We start from the raw sequence: 21,272 nt of genomic DNA on the forward strand, positions 1-21,272 counted from the left end.
AGCCTATTTGCATAAAATGGCTCATCATTAAAATAATGGTGAGAAAAATGCTCATCAATGTGTTTTTCACCAAGAACATTCCTTAAGGCATAGAAACAAAGGTCAGCTGAAATTCTGAGCTCCGCTTTTAAAATATTCACTGAGAAAGGAAAACATATGCAAAATACATGGAAATGTACTAAAATAATAACAATGTGCTAAAGATACAACATTTCAGAAATTGCATGCAATATTTGTGGGTGTTTTAATTACAAGCAAATCAGCTGTTGCAATGTTTACTTGAATATTTTCTTGCGTAGTTTCAGTAATACAGAACAGCCATCTACCACTGCACCTCAGATCAGAGGGATTTCATATGGACCCTCCCTCTTCAGAAAGTCAGATCATATGTTTCATTGGTTCTTTATTGCGAAATCATGAGGCAGCTCTGGTAGATGGATGGGATGAAAACTCTCAATATATTTGGAGGAATTTTTTTATACTGAACATTGGTAGATCTTGGTCTCTGAAACTCACATGCAGCTTCAGTAACACACAAAACTAAGTATTTTTGTATTCAGACCACAGTAAATCGGGAAGGAATATCCTGAATTTAGCATAAAAAGAGTCAAATAGAGGCTCAAGCCCATAATTTTATAATTTTTCCAGTTGTTGTGTTAACACAAAAAGACAAGTTACCCTGCTGCTTCAGTTAAACAACAAATTGTTTAAGGAAAACAGACCTTGGTGCTTTACACATTTTTTGACATGAATACTATGATTTCCAGCTGTAAGGCAGTAAAAATAACAGACTGTTGTAAACTAAGAAGTGCAAAAAGGATGTACTATCTATCACTGTTCCAATTTATTTCTACTATTTCTCTTATTTACCCACCTCTCTTTCTCCTTCTGACCTTCATGCAGATTCTGCAAGTAAATAAATTATTCTTTATCCTCAGCCTTTGGTTTTGTGACCTTTCCCTGATGTTGTGTGAAGTTGTTCTACTGGATTACAACATTTTTGTGTTCAGGAACACTGGGGCACTGAAGAACTAAAAATAAATTAAAATCAACTAGGATGCTGTTGTGGGTTATATTTAGTGTTCAAAGACCAGAGTAAAAAACATACATCATTGTATGAGATCAGAACAAGAATGAAAACTTTTCAGAGGTTTTGAATAAACAATCATGTAATCGGATATGTGATAAAATTCCTCTGCTTTGCCAAAAGCAAGCAGCCTGTCCCTCAAATGAAATTCACTCACCTGTGAATGATGTGATATCTCTGCAAATAATCCAAGGAAAGTGCCAGCTCACAAATGTACAGCTTAACAGTTCCTTCATTAAAGTGTACATTCTGCTGCAAATGGTAACGCAGATCACCTCCGAGTAAGAGATCAACCACCATGAACATGTCTTCTTCATCTTGAAAGGAGTACCTGGAAGAAAGAGTTACAGCTGAGATCTCGGGGGCAGGGACGCAGCCACAGCCGTGCCCTGGGGTAGCTCTCAGTTAAGCAGAACTGTTCATGGTAAGTCCATGATTTACTCAAAAGACATTCACTGATTTCTCACTACTGTGGTCCTATCCTGCAACCAGACTTTGATTGTGGTGCAACTTTCTGCATATTCAAGGCAAGCAGAGCTTGAACTTCTGCCATACTATTATATGGTTTTAACCACAGATTAACACCTGAATGTTGAGAAAAGTGTATTTCAAATACCTTTCAGGTTTTTACATTTTAACCATATACTCATTCAGTTGACAAAATTACTTGCTAAATAGCAGCAATAAAATGGAAGATCTTTAAACACACTTGGTATTCACACACATACAACTGTAGCTCAGTGCTATGGAAATTATCTTAGCAGGATTGAGAGCTGCTGTCCTGGGGGTATTTTCCAGATTCACTAAATACATACAATGTTCTATTAGCTGAATATTTTCTACAGCTTATAGTGTAGCTTGAAATTCAGTATGAAATAAAACTGTAATTTTACTGCCTAACGATACTTTTTTTTTTTTTCAGTCTGCAACTTACATCTTATAAAATGACAGTCTTCATGGTTACTGACTGAATTCTTCTGGACCCTTTCCCAGAACTGCCTGTTGAATACTCTGAGGGCCAAATTCTGATCTGATTTAAATCTTGTGAATTCAAAGGTGTAGCCAGCCAATGTATAGTGTATACATACTGCTTGGGCAAGCAGGAATTTCCATGTGTTTCTATTTACCTTGGTTATGCTGCCATTGCACTGTTTATTCCTGATCTGAGTAAACTGACAGAAACTCTCTGGTTTTCCTTTCTGAATGCAACTATCTAAGATACAATACTATAGATTTCCCAAATGGGGAATGGCAAATACCTTATTTCTAAAGTCACTCTTCTCTTAGAAACTGTTTTAGAATTAGTTTTGATGTGAAGTTATATTAGTTTACACCAGTTGTGGATATGAACTGCTGAGAGGTGATCCACAATGATAGTGCTTCTTCCATCACCTTTTCTCCCATGAGTTGTGTAATATACCTTGTCTACAGATGTGATTCAGTCCTCCTGAACTGTAAAATATATGCTAAGGAAATGAAAAAGAGTGGGCTTCCAGAAAATCTGTGCCCAACATTCCACCAAAGTCAGAAAAGTCTATATTAGATTATTTTAATTGACAGTTACATACAATTTCACTTTCATTCCCAGGCTTGCACTTTCTGAAATGTGGCACTGCTTAGGGGTTGTCACAGATGATTCATTTTGTATTGAAATACTTTCGATTCTGAACATAGCCCAAGATGTGAGTATCTCTAGGTACACTGCTCTTGCATTTCTGTATGCCTGCCAAATGCCAGGAGGGGAAAGCCATTTTATTTGTGTTAAGCTTACTTCTCAATAAGTCAAATCTCTGAAGCAAAATAGTAAAGTAGGTGGCACATGGTGTTTGCTCACCTCCAGAGACTAAGAATTCCATAACATACATGTTAAAAAACCCGAAATGCTTCAATTACAGTCAAATTACTCTGAATGTTGCACATTACTAAGCCTGGAGCAATTGCAAAAGGAAAGCTTAAATATGTAGTTATGTTTAAGATATTTCTTTTTTGACACTGCTGTTATTTTAAATGAAGTAATTGTAGCATTGAGCAGATGTAATGAGAGAGATTTCTTTCCTTCCGTTACTGTTTGAGCAAAGTGTAGATTTTGTCTGGTTTCTTTCTATATATATATATATATATATATAAAAAAAAAAAAAAAAATATCCAAAAAGTTACAAATTGAAAACTCAAATGCATAAGTGAAATATTGTGTCTAGTCTGGGACTAGAGAGCTCTTCTGGTTTCTAGAATCATATGGTTACAGATCAGTAAAAATGTTTCTGATGCAACTCTGGTCTTGCCAAGAAAAATGTCTTGGGTAATTTCTTTAGTGATTCAGCCACCATGAGGCAGAGGATGAAGGCAGAGTAAAGAATGACTGCTGTGAACTTGCCTTTAAATCCAATGACTATACTCCCATTTCTGGGAAAATGATGAGTGTATTTCAAAGTGTACCCATGAATGTTTAGTCTAGATAAAAGACCCCTTAGAACAATCCAGAAATAAATGTGAAATCTTGTTCACATCCATGAATGCTAACACCTGATGGAACTGGGTTTTCACTCCAAGCATGTGTTTCTGCTGATACACTGTTTTCCTGTTGTTTCTGAGTGGGGAGTGGTGGTCCTCTGTCATCTTCCAGACAAGCTTTCGGTGCATCTGTGAATTGTTAATGATTTCAAAGAGAGATCAAAAAGTTGAACTGGAAAGAGCTGGTACTCTATTCCGTTTCATATGTCAGGAAATAATACTCTCTACGTAGAAGAGCATGTCTAGAGTCAGGTGCGGAGGGTTGCATGTTAGTTCTGCTCAAACTCCATAACAGTGTAAGAGCAACCACACTAGGTCAGATTAGACATTTAACTAGTTTGGGAGTCACCAGAGAGCAGACGCTCGGGGAGAAGCAAAGAACACTATAGAGATATATAAAGCTTTCCTTCAGGACTCAACCATTCTCCACCCATTCACTGCTCTAGGACTTTCCAGGACTCTGACATCTCTGGGAATCCAGGCTGTGATGACAAGAGATGGATTTTGTCCAGCAACCTGTCAGACTTGTTAGTGAATGATTGGTCTCCTGCTACTACACCTTGGCTCTCAGGTAAACATATCAAAGTACAATCCCTACAATCAGAGCTACAAGGCCTCCACAGGTGACTGTACCCCTAGGTTTGAACCCAAACAGACAAAAAACAACTCCAAAATCAAACCTGAAGAGATTCAGAAGTACAGCTAATGTTTGCACTCATCAGCCTTCCTGCATCAGACACTTTTAGGATTTGGCTGAGCAGGTTGCTGGGCCATCTTTCTAGACCATGCTTTTGACAAGAAAGGTTGGGCCAGATGATCCTTCAGGTCCATTGCAACCTGATATTCTATGATTCTATGATTCTGTGGTCTGTCATGACCTCTGAATGGAGCACAGGACAGTTTTATTTAGATGTTGAAGCTAGAATGATGCACACAGAGACACAGCTCTTGAAGAGCTCTGTATATACTTTCTGATGTTCTCCTCTTTCACTCAGAGCCAGATTTTTCTTTCATTTGTACTGATATATATATATGGTAACTCTGCTGATCCTGTCAGAAGTGTTATATATACTAGTGTAGTTAAGATATAAGCTGTAGAGACCCAGTTTGAAAGAACAGATACTGTGGATTGATATGTTCAGTTTATCAGCAGACTTTTTCACCCACTCTAAATTATATTGCACCTAACACACATCATTATGCTAATCATATGTACACAGCTATGGATAATGGAGTTTTCCCTGCACAGTTGATCCAGATGGGTCAAACCTGTGTGGATGACATTTCTCCAACTCTCTGGATCAGACCACAGTGCAGTTAAAGGTGCTGCAAGATCATTCCAAGAGAATTTCTGGAGGGTAAATGAGTTCGTCTAAGTGAAATCATGTGTCTACAACCTATAGAACTTAGATATGGCAAACAGCAGAAGGTATCTGGAGTTGATAGCCACTCCACTAAGTAGCTCCTGCAGCTATGCATTTCTAAGCTACTGAATGCTGAGCAGGAATTGCTCCAGGTCCTGCTGTGCAGCTGGGTACCGAATGGTGTTGCTCCTGCTCTGCATTAAGGACTCACAAGACTTGGTGTACCAGCTCCTGACCTGTTCGGTTTGTCATGGACACAAGCAATCTAGTCATCTGTCTCTCTCCCTTACACAAATGCAGTGTTTTTTCTTTACACAAGACATGAAGTATTCCCTTTTAGCTTCTTGGTATTTCAATATTTCAAGAAATAAGTGGTTTTGATTTATTGGTCTAAGAATTGAAATTGACAGCAAGTGAATTATTTGCCACAAGAAAAAAATAATCTTTGAAAATATTGCTGCAGGTTGGGGAGGGGCGGGTGGCAAATCAGCCCAGTGGAGATTAGTTTTTTTCAGTAAGCACTGTAATTTTACTTTTGTAAGCTTCTTATCTGCTCAAATGCAAATGACATACAAAAGGACTGATTGGTTTTTGAAGTAAAATCAGAGATTGTTTTGGATTTTTATGTTAACTGGGTAACTGAGAAATACCTGCTGAATGAATTATATCATTGCAACTGATATTGAATACTAATAATACATTACTAAGTTACTGTAAAGAAAAAATTTTAATCCTTCTTGAAATAAAAGAGTATATGACTTGGAGTAAATTTTTGTCGTTGTTTGTTTCTTTCTTAAGTAGCGTCATGAACCAGTTGTAGGAAAGCTGTTCTAATTACAGAGCTAGTCTTTGCTTTCTCTTGCTTGAAGAAAAGTTTTAATGCATTAGAATCAGCTTTCTCCAAATTAAGATAAAATAATAATGCTCCTAGCAATAGCAAATTGGATTTTTGATTATCTTCAGACTAGAAGATAAACTACCATTGAACAAAATCCTCCATGGAAACAAATTTAAACAAAGCATTTTCTGAATAAGTTATATCTGTTTCCATATTTATATCTGTATATTTGTTTTAATAATATCTATTTTTTATTTATATCATATTTGTATTTATTATTTTTATCTCTGTCTCTTCACAAAAGCAGTTACAGATGAATTATTGAGATAATTTTTCCCCTCTGCATTCCTTCATCTTAGTTATCTAGGGTAATTTTTTTGTTGAAATCCTGACAGATGAGGTACCCAGTATCCAGAGTTCTTGTTTCATATGTATTACCTGGGGAAAAGGAGATCATGATGGATATTTTCTATAGGACTTTAAGAGTAAAAACACGTTACAAAAATTTCATCATTAAGCCCAAACCAAACTTCATAAACCTGAGGTAATCAGTTAAAGCAAGATATGCACAGTTCAGACGTTCAGATAATACCTCTGCTCTGTCCTGAATATGATAAATTTTTAAGTCTTGGTAGATCCTAATTACAAATTTAAAGAAGGACCGTTTTCCAGTTTTCCCCTGGTAGCATTAAAAGGAGGAGGTAATATTTCTAGTGACATGAAACCCCTAGTGACTGTAGATTTTCCCAGTATAGATGTAGATGTTCCAGAACACTGCAAAGCAGAGAGATGTAACAGTGCCTTGGTTGTTAACTTTGCAGTCAAAACAAGGAACTCCAAGGGCTTGGGAAGAACCTGCCTTGCTTGGGAAGAACCTGCCTTGTGGGTTCCCTCTGTGAGCCCTTCTCAATTCCTGTTGCAGAGCTGCTCAGTGTTGGCCTGGATTAGCAAACCCTTGAGGAACCTTTCAAACACAAGCAGATCCCAACAGGAAAAACTTCCATAAGCCAATTCAGCTTGTCCAAGAGAGAGTAGGCAGGTAATGGCTTGACCATCATTAACTGGCCAGACGGGTCTCCTTCAGAGAAATCTTGTGGCTGCATCTGGGCTGCCTACTGCAGTCTCGTGGTGATGCCTAAGCCAGGTCCAAAGAAACCTCCTCACTGAGATGAAAGGTTAGTTGCGGCACCTCAGTGTTGCCCCTTTTGTGAAAGCAGAATTTACTACCTCTGACAAAGCATGAGGCTGTTCCGGTTCTAGCCCGGCTGCCTGACCCTGAGCTAGCACCCCTGTGCAGTGTTGTGAATGTACCAGCTTCCCTGGAAGAGTGAGCTCCACTTACAGCAATTCACTGGTGCTGCAGTCCTGAGTATTCAGATGGAGTCTGAATTATTTTCAGATGGAGTTTGAATTTCCTCTCTATAGGAAAGACTGTTCAAAAGTAGACTTTAAAGTTCACAAAGGAATTCAAATGTCGAAGCCCTTACCCCAAACCAGGATCTAAGGGCTTGAAGTTCTGATGTTTCCAGAGATTTCCAGATCTCCTAGAATCTTTACCTCACAACAAAATTTCCAGAAGCAGTAGACTGCCAATGCTATACAAAGGAAACTATGCCAATAAGCTCTGGATCCTAAAGGTTGGGGAACCCTTTTTGGAAGGTACAGCAAAGCTGAAAATTGAGATTTTTACTTAAAGACAAGCTTTTGAATGAAAATGCTTTCTGCTCGAAACCAATATGAAGCATCGTTACCACAGCTGATTCTGCTTGGCTTTCACAGATATGAAACGAATTTTTACCAGCAAAACAGTTACTGAATTTGTTTTTACATTATGTATAGTTCTACATGACTCCCAGTTTGAAGGAGTCGTCTTGCTACATTACTAAATAGAGGAAATCAATGCTGCAGCTGTATTTGCATAATAAAGATGCCCAGTGAATGTCATGAGCATACTGAGACAAGACTGGTTTCTGCAGAGCTCTTAAGGCTTGCACGAAATAAGAATGCATCAAAACTGCCTCTGGATAGAGAACAATGAAAAATGCTAATAGAGTCTCCCTAGGAAATATGTGGTGAAATGGTCAGGGCAGCACACTCACAAGACTAGACAAGGCACAGCAAATGCAGCTGCAGGTGAGGCAGGCTGAAATGGGGATGTGGCTGCCCAGCTGCGCTGCCCTCTCAACCTTCCAATGCAAGCACTGCTCCAGGAGCTTTCCCTGTTCTTCTGCCTGTCCAAGCTTTTGGAGGAAGAGAGAACTTTGCACTCTCTACATGACACATAGCATAAAAAAGTCACCAGTACCTAAGTGCTGATAATATAATAACATTTACTAAGATTAATATTCCAAATAACTAGGAACCCATATCTAACTGACCTGTAGTTTGTACAAGCAGAGTTTATATACAAAGGGGGTTTATATTTTGCTGGGATAGAAAATCAGGATTTTATCTTTCCTTTATAAAATAAAACATACAGTACAGCATACAGCCTTATTACACCTGAAAGAAGCAAACAACTGAACAAAATAAAAAGAGATAAATTTGTAGTCTATATGTAACTTATGACAAGCAATATGCATTAGGTAGCAGACAAATATAAAGAGTTTTTGCTTGAGTATATACTGAAAGAGCAATTACACAATTAGTATAAATTCACTGCTTTAGCCTCTAAATCTAAGGAACTTTGTCCTTGGAATTGGTAAGAAAGTACATTAAAAGCTAATGAATTTATTAACACTTATATGCTATAGATTATACCATATGGAAATGTTTGATTGCTAAAGGAAAATAAAACCTGTATGACATTAAAATATAGCATAGCATACAGTATTTAAAATTCAAAGATATTACCAATGAATTTATGAGGTTATAGGCAACACACATTGTCATCATGTACAGGTAATGCATTATCCTGCAGTTAAGATGATTCTGTCCTTATGCAAGTAGAGGGCACAATTACTGATGCTGGTGTCACTATTTCTTGACATGCTTGCCCTTTTTTGGTTTTTTAACAGTCCAATTTGTGTAACTATGTTGCAGAATACTCCTCATCCATTGTTAAGCAGCAATAGATTCATCCAAGACTGTATTGAAAAATAACATCTCACTTAAAGACTTGAATACATTTGGCATTTGCCAAAGAACTGTACATTGAACAGCTAGGTAGAGAAGAAAATTATAGGTCCAAAACTCCCCCAGTATAGGTATGGTGGAATATAACACAGGTATAGTGTAGGCTGGTATAGGTATAGGTTATAGTATAGTATTGGTGCCAAAAAAAGCAACTTTGTTCATTCATACACCAAATCATTACAAAACTGCCTATGATTAAAATTTAGGCTGAAAACTATTATACCCTCTATGACTTGGAATAGCAAATACTTATCTTTGAATTATATATTTCATAAAATGAGATATTCAAGCTAATCAAAGTAATGTAAAGTTTGTGCATTCTGCCAGCCAAGGGCAAGCCACAAAAGACAAGCCTCTAAGATTTATAAACTTCATAAATACAAATATGCAAGTATTATGAAGGAATGTTGGAAATATTCCTTCATAATGTCTGTTTTGCTTACATTTTTACAGATTTTTTTTGTCCTTTTGGAAAATGGATAAACACTAGTTACTGGAATTTGCAATTTGTGCTTGAAAAATATTTAAGAGAAGTCTATTGTTGCAAAGAAATGGAAATATGTTTATTTCCAAACTCAGAAAGACAATAATATTTCTCCAAATGCTGTTAAGAAAAAAGAACAATTACTTCCTTTATTTCTTTATAAGATTATGTAAGAAAGCTTTTGAGAACAGGAAAACTCTTCTATAAAGAATTAAGTTGTTTATGCTTATTTGAAGTACCTTTTCAAATTCTATTTAGTCCTGATGTGACCAAATGGGACAGCAAAGTGACTAAATAAAAAATAGCCTGAAATTAAGTTGAAAGATGACAAGATTTTCTGTCCTAACAGTAGTAAGAGACATGGTACAGACGTATTAGCATAGTATATATTCATATATTCAACACCAATTAGTATTAGCTCCCAACCAGCTAATGGTTAGCAATTAGAGACAGTTTAGTATTCAAGCACACATGGAGGAAAAGTATTTTTCTCCCTCCAGGAGGTTGAGAGGAGAGAAGGCCACAAACCCTCTCTGAACTATGAAAAAACTGCTCATCATTCCCATGTGCACTGCCACAGCATTTGGCTCAGCTCATCGTGAGCTACACCATGCAATGGGCAGGCAGCAAAGAATGGTAATGAACTAATATAAAAGCAAAATGCAAAGCATGTAACTACTGTTTGTTGCATTACTACGCACTTTGCTTTCACCTAAGAAAATAAACCTCATTAATGTATTTTTATGTGTGTAAATTATGGGTTAATGATCAATGCTGTTTTGAACTGTCTGTGCTTTGTAAGTCCTGTTCATTTGAGATGGTTTGCCTTAGAGCAGTTTCTTTTTACTCATGCATCTGGCTCTAATCAACAAATGCTTTGCTCCGTCTAAAGGAAGTTCTTTATTTCTGCCTCTGTTTTGCACATGCTAGCAAAGGATGAGGTCATTTGAGATGTGGGTTATGGTAATAACTGTGGATATTTTCTTGTCCTTAAACATGCTGTCTTCTATGGTATGGTAAAAAACCCATGTGATTAGATGTAGGTGGTCATCTACTAAATTAGAAAGAGTTCTGTTTAGACTGTTTTCTGTTCCTCTAGACTGGGGGTGAAGAGCTTAGAGCCAGGGTTTGCATACAGCCCACAGTCATGTGAGATACACACATCTTTTACATTAAGTAAGTAGTGTTCATTGAATATTGACATATGTATAGAATAACTTTGGATGGAAGGGCTCTCTGGAGGCCAACAAGTCCAACATCCTGCTCAAAACAGGGTTAATTTCAAACTTAGGTCAGGTTGCCCTAAGGACAGGGCCTTGTCCAGGGCAGTTTTGAAAATCTCTAAGGATGGAAATTCCACAGGCTTTCCAAGAAGTGTGTTCCAGTCACTCATTGAGTTTTGAAGAGGCTTTTTGCTTATATCCAGTTAGGATTTCTCTTGCTGCACTCTTTCTAAAAAGAGTTTTTCTCCATCTATAGATATGATCTTTATGTCATCACCACCACACCCTTGGGTAGTGGGAGACTGCAATTAGTTTGCTTCCTCAGCTTGGCAGTGTCATGTTCCAGCTCTGCTCTCTAACCCAGGAGCAACAATACTTCTTCAAATCTTGTAGACAGGGTTGGATTAAATTATTCCAAGAAAGATCACTGCAGGAGGTAATTTCTGAGACAATGAGTGACATTAGTTCAAACCTTCGGAAACATTTATGTGAGGCCTAGAAAATTTCAGACAAATAGGATGAATTTTTGATGCACTATAAATGATTGAAAGTAGAAAAACTACCGCACAGCCACACTGCTAGCAATTACTATGACTCTGACAACATTTTTATTCCCATATATTAAGTGATTTTTCCAAGTGGTCCATCTCAAAAAGTGCTTTCTGATAATTTGTTTTTCAGGAGAAAATTAATTAGTTTTCTGGCTCATTTACTTGTATACTTGTAGACTTAATGGCACAGTCTCATGATAAATTCTGCGTTTTCTCAAATATTATTAGTCCAATTATAAACTAAGACTTGCAAATGAACACAAAATAGGCTCATGTCTCAGTCTATTTGTTTAGGATTTTTAGCAGACTTGGATGCAATATCAGCAAAGCTCATTTTAATTGTTCTGCTATCAGAAAAAGCACGGCAGCTTTCACTAAGTTTACTCAGTTTTGCTCTCTGAGTCCAAAATCAGCTTTAGTCTTCATCAGTTTTTTTTCCAAGTGTTTCCTCTTTCATACATATTTTGTGGAAGGGATTAAAGAAAAGCCTCCACTATCTCCTGTTCTATGTATAGCCTTCTTTACAGTAGGTACATCACAATTACACATGAGAGCTCTATTCTGGTTGAGTGAATAAGAGCATATATAGAAGGCACTTGGGATTTGCTGATATTCTCATCTGAATGCAGTCTCTAAAATCCATTCAGCTGTGTTGGAGTTGTGCTGTGACTTGGCAAATGTTCACCAAGTTCTTCATTATCATTTTGTGTTATTATTACTGCCAATTTATATCACTTCATATGCACGTGGCACTACAGCAGTAGCAATTATTTATATAGTGCCAACTAGTCTCTCTTGTCCCCTGCTTGTCTCAAACACATCCAATTAAAGAAAGAAACAGACAGCATATGTGAATAACTCGGGGAATATGCTCACACAAACAAGTGTCCCACTACCAATACAGGAAACTGCTCTGCAAGAAAAAAAGTAAGTTCTTGGGAAAGATGTGGACAAGGAAAAAGCTCATTCCAAAAATGGACTGAAAACATGGATCGAATTTGCGATGCAAATCCAGAGCTCAATGTTCAACTTGCAAAGCTTGATATATTTGTAAATTATTGTCCATTCTGATGATTAGACAATCCAGGAAAGGCAGTAGGAAGCCAGCATGGGTGAGTAAGGACATCCTAACTGAACTCAAACAGGAAAAAGGAGTGTACAAGAGTTGGAAGTGGGGGTGGGTCACCCAGGGGAAACACAGAGTTGCTGTCTGATCTTGCAGGGATAGGGTTAGGAAAGCCAAGGCTGACCTGAAGTTGAGTCTGGCAAGGGATGTGAAGGGCAAGGAAAACCTGGAGCAAGAAAGACCCTAGGTGGAGGAGGAAGTACTTAAACAAACTGGGGCCTGATATGGAGCTAGCTGATATAATTTCAAGGCCACTGCCAAATATCTTTGGAAGGTCATGGCAGTTGGGAGAGGTGGCTGAAGGCTGAAGAAAAGCAAATGTCACTCCCATCCTCAAGAAGGGCAAGAAAGATCTGGGGACCTCCAGGCTGGTCAGCCTCACCTCAGTCCCTAGGAAGGAGATGAAGCAACTAGTCCTGGAAATTATTTCCAAACACACGAAGAACAAGAATGTAATTGGGATAAGTCCGCACAGATTTATGAAGGGGAATTTTCTGAAGTTCAACAAGGTGAAATGTGCACCTGAGAAGAAACAACCCCATGCACTAGTACGTGCTGGGGATGTCTGACGGGAAAGCAGCTTTGCAGAAAAGGATCTTGGGGTCCTGATGAACACCAAGTTGGCCAAAAGCCAGCAGTGTGCCCTTGCAGGAAAGTAGGCCAACAGCATCCTAAGCTGCATTAGGAGGAGTGTTTCCAGAAAGTCAAGTGAGGTGATCCTTCCTCTCTTCTCAGTACTGGTGAGGCCATATCTGAGGTGCTATATCCAGTTCTGAGCTTCCCAGTACAAGAAAGAGTCCAGTGTAGGGTCACAAAGATGATTAAAGGACTGCAGCATTTTTCATAGAAGAAGAAGCTGGGATAGGTGTGACTGTTTAGGCTGGAGAAGGCTCAGGAGGCACCTCATCTGTATAGATACCTGACAGGCAGAAATGAAGAAGACAGACTCTTCTCAGTGGTGACCAGTAACAGGACAAGAGGCAATGGGCACAAATTAAAGCACGTTAATTCCATCTGAACACAAGGAAATTCTTCTTCACTGTGAAGGTTAGCAACTTTTGGAACAGGTTGTCCAGAAACGCTGTAGAGTCTTCATTTGGGGAGCTGCTAAATCCCATCTGGACAACCTGCCGTAGGTGACCCTTGATCTGGAGGTTTGGATTAGATGCACTCAAGAGGTCACTTCCAAATTAAAAAATTCTGTGATTCTGTGATCTTTCTCTTTACAGCAGCTAACTGATTGGCTCTCTAAACTGGGGCTATACACAATAAAAGGAATGTTGAAGAAGAGAGTTTGAGATGTTTATCTCATGGAGTTTCCTGTTAAAAAAAAAAAAAAAAAAAAAAAAAAGGTAGCTCCCAACATTTCTAGAGATAAGCACTAATTACTAAGCAAGGATTTCAATTAGACCAAATCTAAAGTTTCATAGTACTTATAAGGTTTTGCTGGGGCAACAGCAGCTGTTGGCAAAAGGCTGTTGCAGGTCTGGACTTCGGTGAAATCCAAAATTCAGCAGTGAAATTTATTATAGATTACAACAGATTATTTCCAAACCCTCTCTATTTTTAACTTCAAACAACTGTTCTGTTTTAGAGACAATTTTATGAGTCTTTTTTCACGTTTATGAAGCAAAGAAACATCAAAGTTGCAGCATTCACCGTTAAGCTTCAATCATAACAAAATTTAACCTACACCACATGAAAAACTTCACTGAATAAAAAGCAAATGAACACATTTTAGAGTTAAGAATAGGCATAAATCTTTGCTGTATATAACCTTAGACACTGCAGTGGCTGCGTATTTGTGTGCATGAAACACTCTGCATGGGTTGAGAGGCTTAAAATAGTGGTTTTCTTTTTTGTTTATTTAGGCATGAACCAGGTTTTCCTCTGAGCTACACAAACCCATTTTTCTTTGCCTGTGATCTAGAAAAAACGGGTCAAGTTTACCTTGCTCATGTACACCTGTAGATAGTTGTCTCACTGGAACTGGGTAGATTTCCAATGACACCCTTCCCTCTGCCTGACTTCACTGTAGATTAAACCTCTCTCTGTGACTGCAATTATTGGTTTATCTTCTTTTGCTTTTGTTAGAAATGCCCAAACACTTTTCAGTCAGTTCCCTGAAGAATCTCCTCTACTCCAATAGTACCCCTAATGAATAAAACCAGCCACTCAAAAGGTTTCACCCAAGCAGCTCCTCCTATTTTCTGTAAATAGACTAGTTAATTTAAAACTGTGGTGATGAAGGATAATGCTTTTAATCACTTGTAGATGCCTGCTAACATTTTCAGTGAAACCAGACATTCCTCTTTGTATGATATACTCCATTTTTTCAATTGTGAACTTCTCTAAAGTGTTCAAATAAATTAAACAAGTTGGACCAAAACACTGCTCACTCTGTTGAATCTTTACTAGCTCATTTCAGGCTTACCTTCTTAACTGGCATACAACTTATTTTGCAAGCTTTCCAGGCCCAAAAGATGAAGCAAAAATTTGAATAGTAATGTGAAGGATGTAGTCCAGAGCAAATCAAGCTTATTGTTTCTCTGTCATTTTAACAGGGGACAGAAAGCAGTTTTCATTTTCAATATAAAGCTAATTTTTTCCCTACAAAAATTTCCTTACAATAAATTCTTCTGGAAGGAACGTAAGATAGCAGTGTGCTTTAAGTGATTCCCCAGGCAGCATGAACATACATGAAACAACCTTTTCTTTTTACTGTTGTTTCTCACCCATACACTAAATCTAAGACAAACCTTGGAAAACATAAAGAGTTTGGTTTGCTTTCTAGAACATTATTCATAAATCTAACTGGGCAAGAACTCAACAACTTACTAGAATTTGAGTTTCATAGACCTAGCTTTGCCTAGACTACCTTCAGTCACATTATTAATGTGCTTTGTGTTAGAAGAGTAGTTTCTCTAGGATCACTGTGTAGTAAGAAGACAGTCCTGATCATAGGTGTGCTAACTACTCTCTAGGGATGTCATCGTTTTCCTATTGATTACAGAGGTAGTCCAAGGGGACAAGGCTGATGTCTGAATTCAGCTGGGAAGAATTCAAGTCCTCTACAGCCAGTCTCTTCTGTTTTGGGAAGTCCCTAATATAATCTGCATGTCACATTCACATCTACATTTTGACTGCTACAGAAAGATTGATAAATATGACTGACAATGAACATTTTTTGTTTGATCAGCAAAGGTATAAGATAGCATTTCTGACTTATGCTGGTCTTACAAGTGCTTCCTTTAACTGTGGTACATATTTTGCTTCTGATCACATAATTGATTTTACATTTAGCTCCAGGAAAACAGACCTTCATCTATTCACATTAAAAAGAGAGGAAAGGTATTAAGTTGCAAATGCAATATGTTATGATGCGCAATCCAGGAAAAAGGCAAATAATGAAAACCTCCCTAATTTTCTGTCTCTGTTCCTCAATGCCTTCTGAAGAAGCTTTTCGTTAATGTTCAGTTTTATGTAAATGACATCTTATTTAACAAGAACAAGACCTACTACAAGGAGACATGGAAAGAGTGATGAGACTTTTAGGTTAGGGATCCTGAAGTATGGAGGTTCTTTAAGACAGTTATAAATATAAGTAATAAATATAAGTAAAATGAAATAGCCATAGGCCCTTTCTCTGTGCTTTTATTAAAAAAAAAAAACAAACAAAAAAACAACAAAACACAACAACTTTTTCTATTGCTGTCTCTGTGTTAATACCAGCATATTAGTGAAACCTAAAGGAAGAAAAGCTGCTCAGAAATCTCTGTTTAACACATCTTAGTCCCATATAATGATAAACAATTGAACTGGCACACATACTGTAGTGATCAGACACACAGCTGGGCACAAAGTAACCTGCATTAGCTCACATCACTGTGAGGATGCAGGCTAGGACATATCTATGGTTATTTATCAGCTGGCAGCCTTTTAAACTAAATTAATTTGGATACAAACAGTCAGATAACGAAAGCCCAAAATTCTTAGTGTTCTGCTTCATGGCAGTTCTTGTGCCATACTCATTGCCATAGGAACTGACGGGCTTCCATTTGTATTTTGAATATATGCCACATGTTCATGCCTCCTCCTTTTCTTAACATGTGTAGTGGAACATCTTGCCTTGCTAGATCTTTTGAGTCTTTTTGTTTTCTGAAATGCACAACAGTTAAGCATTATGTTAAGAAAGTTATTCCATGCTCTCAGCAGAAACAGAAGAGGTCTGATAAAGTCCTTAGGTCCTGGGGAAGACTGTATCTCTAAAGGAAAAAGGAAAAAACCCCTTTCATTGCAATACTTTATCCAAGTTTAGTGCCATGAATTAGCCAAATCTCTGAGTAAGCCAGTATGGCAGTCCAAGTCTTTGAAGAACATGCAGGAGAACAACAGCCACTGCTAGGTTAGGTCTTCCTCGAATCGTTCTCCACACAGAGCACCTGGCACAAATATACCTGTCAGAAAGGATGTGATTCTTGGACATCTATGCCCAAGAATGAGATTTTATGATTTGAAGATGTGAAAACAAAAAAACCCCTCTAATTCTGCCTGTTTTCTCTTTGTTTAAATTTTCTGAGAACTACTGTCAGTGATTCATTGGTTTTTATTCATTGTAACTGCCACCAAAGAGCATTAATTTTGTCATGGCAGAATTCTATTTCAGAATATGGATAATCAAATCTTATTGCCACCCTTAGATCCAGCATCTTGTTTTCCCAGTTGCAATTATAGTCATAATAAATGTTAAGATTTGTTATAAAACTGAGATAACTCTTGCCTTCCTAGTTTACAGTTGAGTTTATTAACTTGATTCAGAGCAATCACAAAGAAGGAACCTCAGTTGTCAACTACCATCATTCTCTCATCCCAGACATTTAAATTTATTCTGCAAAATTGTCTGTCAAACCTTCAATGTTTACTTTTTTTTTTTAAATTTTAACATGGCAGAGTGATGTTATTTGTGGTAATATTGCTTAGCTTAACAGAGTTTCAGAGAAAAGCAGCATGTCAAACTGTCAGGAACAAGGGAGAGACCCCAGTGGCAGCAAATAAGATCACCTTTGAAAGCAACATTGCACTAAGGAGGGATCATTAACTTTAATACTGCACCCAGAGCCCCTGTCACGAGACGTCTTGTCTCCTGATGCAAGCAGGAGCAGATATGAAGAGGTAATACTGAAAGCAACACACTTCCTCTCATGGACTACTTCCCAGCTTCCACATGTAGGGCTTTTTGAATCACTATTTATGTATTAAGAATACAACAAAATACAGCAGATATTAATTGTATCCAGTAGCTATCAATGGACTTACTGGTGCTTGTCAGGAAGACTTCTCTGGCAGCATGTCCTGCACCGCTACAGGCTTCCTGTCAGAGATAGGTTGTGTCAAGGTTAAGAAGATGAGACAGGGAATAAGTTGTGGATGCCCAAATCTACAGCTGAAGAGCTACAGTTCTTTATATTAATGACTAATGGCCAAAGAGTTCCTTCTTCTACTGGCTTGGTAGGACAGGATTAAGTGGTGCTTCCTTTCCTGACCTCAGCACACATATGGCTTGATCTCACCCTGAATCTCTCCCAACCTGTTTCTTTATGAAGAAAATAGAAGGGAAAGGAAATGTAAGCAACAGTGTTTCAAAATTTGGTTCACTGATTCTAAAAACATTCCTGGAAATCCCACAGGTTTATCTTTTTTTATTTTTTTTTTTTTTAATCCTGCGCCCAAACACTACAAAAGCTGGTAGAAATACTACCACAGCCAGAGTACAAGAGTTTTATCACTCATAATAATAACAATAATAATAGTTGTTGTTGTCGTTGTTGTTAGTATTGTTAAATCAGAATGCAAGGGGTGGAAAGGTGGAAAGGGTTTCTGATGATATAGTAACCCAAATATTACATTTGGATATTTCCTGAAGAAAACTTGCAGCAGGGGCTTCTGAGCTTCCATGCTACCATGGAGCCTGTTCACATAGGATGCAGGAGTGGCATCGGCCTGCTGATGTGACAGCTTCAGAGCTGGGCAGTCTGGACACCTAGGCAGGTGCAGATCTTCTAGATCAGGCAACCCAGCAGTCTGCATATGGGGGAAGGAGAAAGAAAACCATCCTGGGAGTTCTTTCTTCTTCACAACCCACTAGCAAAGGAGTCTAGAGTCTGGCTGTATAATGGTCCTCCAGGTAAGATGACAAGGGGACAGATTTCCAACAAAATTTTGTCTTAATTGACATGTGTCTTCAGAACATTTGATTAACTTTAACTGAGGTTTTCCTCATTTTTCTGGAAAAATTTCAGCCAGCTCTAATAACAGCAAGTTAATCTTATTGCACACAAAGAGAAAATCATTATAAGCTGTGTGTGTGTCCCCCCCCCCTCCCCCCAGTTGTATTTGTCTTAATTTGAAGTAATAATTGTAGTGGATCTGACTCTTGGTGCTAAGGCTGGCAGCTGTAGCTAAATTGGACAGGACAATGGAAACAATATATTCCTTTAATAAGCTAGTATGAGACTGAAAAACATTTTGGCTTGGGACTGGGACCAATAAAGAAACACTGCTTTGTTGTACACATTAACCAAAGCTCCTAACAGAGGCTGATGGCCAATTTACACACTATAGCAAATGAGAGCAGAAAGATACTTTTAGCATACAAATATGTAGGCTGAAGCTGTAAATTTATCCTCTGACCAAAGGAGGCAAATAGCTGCAGAAATCATCCTTTGTGAATGGATGTGTTAACTATGGTCCTGAGTACAAATTCAGAAACACAGTGGAAGCAGTCAAGAAAGCTGAAATTCTTAGAATTAAGCTGGGTACTAAATACAAGACTGGCAAGGACAAAATCTTAATTTCTTTCTTAGTTTCACATTCTTCTGTAATTCTTAGGTCACGTCTTTAATCAGGAAATTGGTTATATCTATAGATTCATCCATCTCTATGTAAATATGGAGTCATGTATATACGCCCTTGAGCACTAGACTAGTGGGATAAATCTCTCTGTCATCTCTCCTCTCTTCCATAACGCTGACGATATTCAGCAGCCTTACAGACTTTTAGTGAGGAGGAAGCGATAAGAGCATTCTGCACATTCTATTGAGACCATCAGCCTACCATTCTGGTTTCTGCTTCTGCCTCAGGAAAGTAAATTTTAATGCAAGCTGTAGGTGTGGCTGCTCTGCAAACCAGAAATTAAAAGGAAGAAAGGAAGAGGTGGCTTTGTAACCATGGGCAAGGCAAACACTGGCCTTCTGTCACTGCTCTGCTTTTTGTCAACAGCATCACATTTCAATATGAGCACAGCTCTTCTGCTATGCCCAGGCAGATCTCCAGGTCAGAGATATTTGCAGTCCAGGTTCCCAGCGGAGGAGTAATCAGTCAGCACTGGTTTGTGACAGAACAGTCTGTTTCAAATGGATATTTATGAGGAAACCAATCTGAAATTTTCTTGGCTTTAACTACCATCTTATTACACAGAAGGGAGAGAATGAGTGGCACAAGCACCACTGTCATTAGAAAATACCAGGTGATCCCTGGTTCACTTCTGAACAAAAAAATTTCAGATGCCAACATACAGGAGAGTGGTCTGGGCTGTGATGCTGCCCAGCTGATCTTACACACCCAGCCTGCAGTCATTCCTTTCCATGCTGGCATTAACACAGGTCCCAAGATCCCCACCCCGGGGCTCTGCTTGTAGAGATTTATATCATGCCACTCAGTGCGAAAGCATCTCCCTTTGGCTATGCACCAAATCATGTCCACTCACATTGCTTTTCTGTGAACCATCTCTGACTTAATCACTGAGCACTGACTTAACTATTAGTTCATATAGAAAAGCAGATCCAAACCATAATCTTTAAGCAAGTCTCCTCACCTGCTGGGAGGCAAGTCTTTCAAAAAGAAGCCCACTACTTTTTAAGTATAACTGACTGGCATTTTCTTACTTATAAAATGAGGAAAGAAAATCACTATTTAATCAGAAAAAGTCAGAAGTGATCACATCTGTAGTGTAACATTTATAATGAGGCATATGTGATGACGGTCTGAGCTCAGAAATATAATGGGAAAGCATGAGAAAAAAAAATCACCTAAAATGAATCTTTAAGGGAGTAATATTAAGAATAAAAGTGGGCTAATACAATTATTCTCCCAGATGCCAGACTGTAAATCATCTTATCTCACAGTTTCAAGGTTTCTGTCACAATATGGAAGAAAAATAACTAATAATAAAAATATGCTCTGCATTCACACCCACCATAAAAAACTCCACACAACTCAATAAAACAATCAAAGCAATTACTACAGAAGAAAAAAGATACCTTTAAAAAATCTATTTAAAGACCTATAAGGAATGATGAACCATTTGTTTCTTTCTTTGCCGCTATTATAAATGGCTTGCTTTGTTATTGGCACTGCTGATGCACCAGTTCTCAAAAGGATAGTCCAGTGGGAATGAGAGAGGAAACAGAAGAGCATCAGCAATTAGTGAAATGTTAAAAGGGTAAGAACTGCACAATCAGCTGATAGCAGCATGATGCCATCAAGGTACCAGCAGTACTGAAGTTTGGTCTACATGCCAATGGCATAAATTGTGTATGAAATGAATATTTAAACGGTAGGAAGGAAGCTCTTTGAAGTACCAGAGTTTCATCAGAGAGAACACAAAAAGGCCAGTTGACACCTCTACCTAAGTATTTCCAGATCAACAGTTCAACAACTGAAAAAGTTACATTTTCAGGACTTTCTACAAGTCCCCAGCCATTTTCCACATCAGCAGCATAACTAAATTCTGTGTAGCAAATTCTCTGCATTGATGATCTGCTCATAAATTTGTCAGACCTGCTGACGTGTACATTTGAATTTCTCAAATATTCTGATATGCACTTTCTCCCCAGCTTAGCAAGTCTTATTTTTCTAGTTATTTAAATTTAGGAGGGGGGGGGGGGGGAAAAAA

At 38.1% G+C, this 21,272-nt stretch overlaps 1 protein-coding gene across 1 annotated transcript in view; it reads right to left on the reverse strand.

Moving 5' to 3' along the window:
* STK32B (serine/threonine kinase 32B) overlaps window positions 1-21,272 on the reverse strand; it is a 177,295-nt gene that overhangs the window by 86,114 nt on the left and 69,909 nt on the right. The window contains exon 4 of the mRNA XM_026846779.1: window positions 1,245-1,418. Within this exon, the coding sequence (XP_026702580.1) occupies window positions 1,245-1,418 (174 nt within the window). The remainder of the gene's footprint in view (window positions 1-1,244; window positions 1,419-21,272) is intronic.

The sequence above is a fragment of the Athene cunicularia genome (genome assembly GCF_003259725.1).
Source record: "Athene cunicularia isolate RWA chromosome 4 unlocalized genomic scaffold, athCun1 chr4_part1, whole genome shotgun sequence".
In the NCBI taxonomy this organism is placed as follows: domain Eukaryota; kingdom Metazoa; phylum Chordata; class Aves; order Strigiformes; family Strigidae; genus Athene; species Athene cunicularia.